The sequence below is a fragment of the Ursus arctos genome, unplaced genomic scaffold, assembly GCF_023065955.2.
Source record: "Ursus arctos isolate Adak ecotype North America unplaced genomic scaffold, UrsArc2.0 scaffold_4, whole genome shotgun sequence".
NCBI lineage: Eukaryota > Metazoa > Chordata > Mammalia > Carnivora > Ursidae > Ursus > Ursus arctos.
Window position 1 is genome coordinate 51,444,507 of NW_026623056.1, and position 8,313 is coordinate 51,452,819.

The 8,313-nt window shown below is 36.3% G+C and overlaps 1 protein-coding gene across 1 annotated transcript; it reads right to left on the bottom strand.

Annotated features, from left to right (window-relative positions):
• Positions 1–2,312: 2,312 nt before the first annotated feature.
• Positions 2,313–7,422, bottom strand: LOC113249572 (olfactory receptor 5H2-like). The gene is made up of 2 exons (XM_048215071.1): positions 7,390–7,422; positions 2,313–3,278 (listed from the first exon to the last, which is right to left on the bottom strand). The coding sequence occupies exons 1-2, from the start codon at positions 7,420–7,422 to the stop codon at positions 2,313–2,315; spliced, it is 999 nt and encodes a 332-aa protein (XP_048071028.1).
• Between the last annotated feature and the right edge of the window lie 891 nt (positions 7,423–8,313).

The window sequence follows — 8,313 nt, forward strand, 5'->3', positions numbered from 1 at the left end:
CAGTCTTGGGTCATCATGTTACATGAGCAAGCAAAAATGCAGATAATTTACAGAAAAAATGAGCACAATGGGAATGTTATATAGCAACAAGAATTAAACTAAGACCTATGCCATAGCATGGATTCTTTAGTGAAAAATAATAACGATGTCTGGACTCTGATATATTCACTCCATTTCCTTGGACTTGGGGGTATCCCTCAGGGAAACAAAAACATGACAGATGACCTGGTATAATTTTGTGATCTGAAACTCCAGAACTACATGGTAATATTTGTTTTAAATACTTTCCTGTTTTGTATCTTTAAAGAAACACTTAATAAAGAACTCCCTGAAGTTGTGCTGTACTCTGTCCCAGGAGCTAATCCTCATGATAAGAAGAATAAGAATAATTCACTTTAGGTGTGTGATACTCATGATTGTCTTGAAAGAAAGTTAGGAACATGAGCTTGCCTGCGGCAGACACTCCAGGCCTAGTAATCGCCCAAGACTCATTATAATATGAAAATGAGTGACACATTCTCTTTAAATAAATTTATTTATTTGAAGTATTTGTGCTGTTATTTTCATTTTAAATTTACATATATTTTATAAATACTTATTTAGGAACTCATGGGTTTGAGCCACCGTGATAAACACTGCTAAAGATTGTAATCTAAAGAAGTTTATAAACTAAAAATAAGTATTACACAAGGCCATTTGTGGCCTAAAAAAATAAACGAAATATGCAATGCCTCAAACAAGTGAGCATTCCTATCCTCTTTGAGATAATCTGGAAATACATCAAGGAAGTTATAACATTTAAGATAGATCTTGAAGAAACAACCCATTTCAATTGTAAGTGAAGGTGAGTGTAATTGAGGAAGAATTCTATGTAGGAAGACCTGTATGAACAAAAGTGTGTACCTAAGAGGAAAAAGTCCAGAAATGAAACTCATTTCATCAATAACACAGAATCCATTAGGAGAATTTTTAGGAGGCTTCAGCGTTAAATCAAGGTTTGGGGGGCATGAACCTCAAATAATGCCAGGGAGAACAAGTGTATGTGTGTACACACATACACATATATTAAAGATGTTTATTTGTACTCTCACTTAAAGTCATTAGCACGAGGGCAATTATAACTGCAAAAAATGTTTAAAACTAATCAACAGAGGGGCACCTGAGTGATTCAGTCAGTTGGGTATCTCACTCTTGATCTCAGCTGGGGTCTTGATCTCAGGGTTGTGAGATCAGGCCCTGTGTTGGGCCCCACACTAGGCATACAGCCTACTTTAAACAACAACAAAGAACAACAACAGGGGCACCTATGTGGCTCAGATGGTTAAGCCCATTGGCTCAGGTCATGATCCCAGGGTCCTGGGATGTAGCCCCGTGTTGGGCTCCCTGCTCGGTGGGAAGTCTGCTTCTCCCTCTGCCCCTCTCCCCTGCTCTTGCATGCTCTCTAGCTCTCTCTCTCATATCAATAAATAATAGCTTTAAAAAATATTTATATCAACAACAACAACAAAATAATCAACACATAGCAAATAAATAATCTGCCCGGGAAATATACAATCTATATAATATGTATGTAGATATATTTGTATAGCATTTATTTTGTACATATACATATATGAATAAACATATGCATATGCATATATAGCATTCTAGATATTATACCATATATAATAATCTCATAGATATGACAATCCATGAAAAGTTGCTGAAGTAGGATATTATTTAGTCAATGTTTTGGAAGTAAGAGAATATCAACAGGATGTAGAAAAAGTAACAATATTACAGCAAATGACAGAAGTGAGTAGTTTTAATGTGAGGACCTCAGTGATAACAGTTGAAGGGTGTAGGTAATCAACGGTGAGAGAGGAAGGGCAGAGGTGAACCTGAAATCTGATCATTCATTATACTTTTTAGTCTCTGTTCACTCAAACACAACCCTGACTCCAATATGGAATAAATGCAATGTGAGTCTTCAGGCCGCATAGTTGTATGGCTGTCAAATATATCATATTCAAATTCTTTTTAGAGAAATTATCCTATTATAAGGTTTAATGCATTTATGAAGCCACATTGAAACATGCAAACAGGTAAAAATTTTGTTTCCTTTTAAATTATTTTTATGTCATGAACACGATTAAAATTCCCTCTATGTTTTGACTACATATACATATATTTATTTGTACTCTCACCTTAAGTCATTTAAACATTAGGAGAATTATAACTGCAAACACTGAACAGTAATCAACACATGCAAATATGTCATCTGTACAGTTTGTGTCATTTCAATGACAGGAGAACAGATATTAATGTGAGTTCTAAGAATTTCTCTTTAATATCTTTCTCAATGAATCTATGACTTTCTTATTTCTCAAGCTGTAGATAATTGGATTTAAGAAAGGAATTATGACAGTGTAAAATAGAGAGTCCATCATATCTTGATCTTCTGATTGTGTAGATATGGGGCGCACATACATGAAGACAAGAGCACCATAGTATAAAGAGACAGATAAGAGATGGGCTCCACATGTGGAGAAGGCTTTCCTTATCCCTTGTAGAGACTTCTTTTTTAAGATTGTAAAGAGAACTAGTGTGTAGGAGACGAGAACTATCAGAATGGTGAACATCTGTATTGACCCAGCAAAAATAAACACTATCAGATAATTGATAGAAGGGTCAGTACAAGAAATCTTAAGCAATGGTATAATGTCACAGTAAAAGTGATGTACTATGATGGAATTGCAGAAGGTTAATCTGAATAAAAAAGCGTTATGAATTGTGGCATGAAGAAGGCCACCTAAAAATGACAAACGTATCAGCCGGATGCACAGGGTATTGGACATAATGACTGGATAAAGTAGTGGTTTGCATATGGCCACATAACGATCATATGCCATTGTTGCCAGCAAAAAGCATTCCGTGGTTACACTAAGTGCAAGGGAAAAAAACTGTATCATGCACTCAGAGAGAGAGATCATCTTGCTCTTGGCAAAGAAGTTGACCAGCATCTTGGGGGATACCGTGGACGATAACCAAGCATCCACAAATGCCAAACTCCCAAGGAATAAGTACATGGGGATGTGAAGCTGAGGGTCATTCCATATGAGAGCAATCAGACCAAGATTCCCCACCATGGTGAGAAGATAGATAACCAAGAACACCAGGAACAGGGGGATTTGCCACTGGGGCTCATATGTGAGTCCTGTGAGAATCAAATCTGTCAGCAATGTTGCATTTCCATGTCCTTTTCCATGTTCCTTTTCCATATCCTCACTGGGTGTTGCCTGAAATGAAATTTAGTAAATGGGAAAAAGAATTCACTCAGTTTATAACATGAAAATATGGGGAGGAGAGTTGAAATAAAATTATGCACATAGAATACTCTCTTGATTATGTCTATTGCCTCTGTATTGCTTGGAATCTATTTTGAGGGCTTGAAAATAAGTGCAATTATTTCAATTTTTAAAATTTGCAGCAATGAACAGAATTGTGGAAATGAAAGACATTGTAATATGTCCTAAATTTATGCAATAGGATGGGTGTGATACAGAAATTTTCTGTTTGGGATGTGGATGTAGGGTGAAGGGAAAAGCAGCTTGAAGGGCCTCAGGAATAAAATGAGGTAAATAGCATGTGAAGGATCATGAATATTATTCATCAGGGAATAAGCATGCACTGAAACTTAAGAGAAGGGAGCAATACTGGTAGATTATTTTTTAAATGAATATGTGGTGGTGTAGAAAATAGGCTACAGATAGGGGGAAATTAGGGTCAGGAATACTAGTCAAGGGGGTGCCTGGGTGGCTCAGTCATTAAGCATCTGCCTTCAGCTTGGGGTATGATCCCAGGGTCCTGGGATCAAGCCCCACATTGGGCACCCTGCTCCATGGGAGCCTGCTTCTTCCTCTCCCACTTCCCCTGCTTGTGTTCCCTCTCTCGCTGGCTGTCTCTCTCTGTCAAATAAATCAATGAAATCTTTAAAAAAAAAAAAAAGAAATAAGGAATACTAGTCAAGAAGAAGTGACTATTTCTCTTTAGTGTTCTCAAACTAGAACCTAGAGTAAAACCTCAAATCTATACTTTGCATAAAAGGTTCCCCAGATTACACATTGGAATTATCTGGGGAAACTCTTATGCAAAATATAGATTTGAGGATTTATTGTAGATATTAGTTTAGTGAATCAATTATTAAGGCTAATAATCTGTATTCTACTTGATCTCTAGGTGACTCAAACACATGTGACATGGATAATCCATGTGTTAAATGGATTTGAGATTGATGGGAAGATGAAGAGACAGATGGAAAGGAGTTCCGAAGGTAGATGCAGTGCCTCTCTGACACATTGCAGGTAAAGAGTTAGTCAGTGTAGAATGGAGGAGTCACTTGGCAACTGGTATTTTTCTTGTCAAAATTTGAGAACTTAGATTCAGTGCCAGTTTGTGGACATCCAGTGCATGTGTACTTTGTAGTTTTAGTCTACTACAAACCATGAATTGGAAGTCATTGGGGTAGACTGAAGGCATACTTATGTATACCTATCTATTGGAGAATACATAAAGTGAAGAGAATGGTGAGTAACTAAACTGACAAAGTATATTAAAGGGGAGTGAAGATGTCACTTTTAGACAGCCAACCTGATCCTCTTTTCTAACACATAATCTTTGTGCCACGCAAAGCTCATTTTTTTCCAGCTGATTTCTTTAATCCCAGTATTTCTATGTTAGATTTCATTGCAAAAAATAATTTCTTGTTGAAACTAATAGTTCTGACTGGCAATGAATAAAGACAGGGATAGACCAGGAAAGGATACAAAGCAGAATGATCAAGAACAGAAGGAAAGCAGGACAGATGAGCATCATGAAAACAAAAAGAGGAAGATACTCAAGAAGGACAAAAAAAATTATGGTGCCAATCACTAAAATAAATGCTCTACTAAGACAAGGAGTGAACAGGTGTGATTGAGCATGGAAGCTAAGAGATGTTTAGTGTCTTTAACAAGAGCAATTTCTGTTATGTGATGCAGTGGAGGCCGGAGAATAATGAGCAGTGAATGGGTAACAAAGTTGCACCACAGTGAGCAGGAAAGTGACATTAACTACTCCAAGAATGTAGATGACAGGTGTTATATGTCTACTGCAGGTGGACAAATAGAACATTTTTCCTTGATATTGTTTTAATAAGAGTTCTCAAAAGAGAAATAGAGAGGAAGCCATGAAAAAGAGAAAGAAGTCAGCAGAAGAAGTTTGGGTGGGTGAAGATCACAAGATGCATGAACAGAAATAGGCAGAGAATAATAGACACACGGATGGATAAGTGCAGAAAAGACAAGCAAAGAAGAAAGATTAAGAATATATCAGGGGTGGGGCGCCTGGGTGGCACAGTAGTTAAGCGTCTGCCTTCAGCTCAGGGCGTGATCCCGGCGTAATGGGATCGAGCCCCACGTCAGGCTCCTCTGCTATGAGCCTGCTTCTTCCTCTCCCACTCCCCCTGCTTGTGTTCCCTCTCTCACTGGCTGTCTCTATCTCTGTCAAATAAATAAATAAAATCTTTAAAATAAAAAAAAAAAAAAAGAATATATCAGGGGTACCTGGTGGCTCAGCGGGTTAAGACATGACTTTTGATTTCAGCTAAGGTCATGACCTCAGAGTCCTGGGATTGAGTTACACATTGGACTCTGCACTCAGTAGGGAGTCTGCTTGAGGATTTGCTCTCTCCCTCTGTCCCTCCCACAAATTGCACACTCTCTCTCTAATTCTCTAAAATAAATAAGTGAATCCTTAAAAGAAAAAAAGAATGTATCAGAAAAGACTAAGGATAACAAAGAAGGAAAGGTCCAGAGTTTGGGGATAAATGTTTACTTTAACCCTGGTTGTCATTTAAAGTTGTCAACATTGGGAATCTTTTCATTCTTTTTTTTTTTAATTCAAATTTCCAAATTTATTTTTCTATCGATATGTGTGTGCAAGAGATTTTCAGGTTAGATTTTATTTCAAAAACTTTGTTCAAAAATATATTAGCACTGACTGAAAGGTTTTTCATATTTAAAAGTTTCTTTACATGTGTTATTACAGTGATTAGAACTGACTTTTTCTAGAAATCCTTATGGTTTTACTTGAGAGCACCTTTCTTCTACCAGTGTTTTAGCAGAATAAGATTGAGCCAAAATGGAGTGGAATACAGATGATATAAATAACAAAGCCAATAATTTCACTTGGTAAATGTATTTTTATTTGGAAAAGTCTCTTTTCTAGGCAATTCTTAATCACTAAATAATTTAAAAATCTCAAATTCAGTTTATGTAGGTACGTATTAAGCTATAAATCCTGAATAGAGCAAAGAGGGAGCACGTACTGCCTATTTCCTGCTACATGTATATAGTCAATGAAACACTTGTCAGAAGTGGGAGATAGGATAGTGTTAATATGCAAGTGACTTACCTTAAAAGATTAAAACAGAAAATGTGACCACTTAAACGTACTGGAGCTTTTAATCAGAATAAGCAGAAAGGTTTCTTACATAGGAATCATTATGAAATGATTTTTAAATGTACTTTAAATTATTTAAGACTCTAGTTCCTGAATACTTATAAACTCGTTATAGGTATGTTAATCAATAATAAAACATTGTTAAAGGAATTAATTCAGTCTTGCAGCTATTTTGCTTTACTAGAGACAGTCATTAAAATTTAATATGTAAATTATTCACCATTTGTTTTCTATTAATCACCTGGCTTTTTGGCGCTTGTAAACCCAATCTAAAATTATTATAAATGTAATAGTATATCAACTTTATATATAAAGAATAATGACTTTAAGAGTAATCATTTCTCTCTTACCCATATCTTATAAGAAATTGAGGAAATTCATTTGAAGTGTTAGGCTTTCTGAAGTAGATAAAAAACACAGTAGCCCTGAAATGACCATAACATGGGTAGCAACTCCTTGCACACTGATTCACTTTGGAGGCTTCATTTAACAAGCTCAGGAAAGTGTTATTTATATCAATTTCTTTCAAGCACAAGAGTCAACCAGTTGTACAACTGTGGGCTTTTTGCCAGAAGAGGAAGAAATGAAGAATTAAATTCTCCCAGTAGCACCCAAGGCTTCTCCTTAGGACAAAACTAAATTATTCTTCTGGGCATTGTAGATTTGAACTTGTATGAGAAGTCTAGGTATCTCATATGGCATTAGAGACTCTGAAATCATAAACATCAAGTCATCACAGATATTGTATATTATGTCCCTATTTTCCACTATTAATGGCACCTCTGACATATTTATGCAAATTTCAATGTATAAATTTTGATGTTCTGAGTGCTCTGAAGAGTATGATCTTATCTGAGCTAATCATACATGATTTTATTTTTTATAATAATTTTTTATTATGTTAGTCACCATACTGAACCAGTCAGTCATCCACTGAACCATTTACCAATACTATTAGGAAGAACATTAATATTCAGTGTAAAAGAAGACACTGCCAATTGATATAAGCATCAGTGCTCTAGGTGATCAGAAATTTTCATTTATAAGAGTAAATGGTAACAGACACATGAAAAAACTTTCAACATCACTAGCCATCAGGGAAATTCAAATCAAAACCACAATAAGATACCACGTTACACCAGTTAGAATAGCAAAAATTAACAAGGCAGGAAACAACAAATGTTGGCAAGGATGTAGAGAAAGGGGAACCCTCTTACACTGTTGGTGGGAATGAAAGTTGGTACTGCCACTTTGGAAAACAGTATGGCAGTTCCTCAAAAAGTTAAAAATAGAGCTGCCCTACGACACAGCAATTGCACTACTAGGTATTTATCCCAAAGATACAGATGTAGTGAAAAGAAAGGGCATATGCACCCCAATATTCATAGCAGCAATGTTCACAATATTCAAACTGATGAAAAAGTTGAGATGTTGTTCAACAGATGAATGGATAAAGAAGATGTGGTCCATATATACAATGGAATATTACTTAGCCATCAGAAATGATTATTACCCAACATTTGCATTGACATGGATGAGACTGGAGGAGATTATGCTAAATGGAATAAGTCAAGCAGAGAAAGACAGTTATACAGTTTCACTCATATGTGGAACATAAGGGATACCACAGAGGACCATAGGGGAAGGGAGGGAAAAGTAAAGGGGAAGAAATGAGAAAGGGAGACAAAACATGAGAGACTATGGACTTCAGGAAACAAATTAAGGGTTTCAGAGGGGAGAAGGTGGGGGATGGGGTAGCCAGCTGATGGATATTAAGGAGGACACATGTTGTGATGAGCATTGGGTGTTATATGCAACTAGTGAATCATTGAA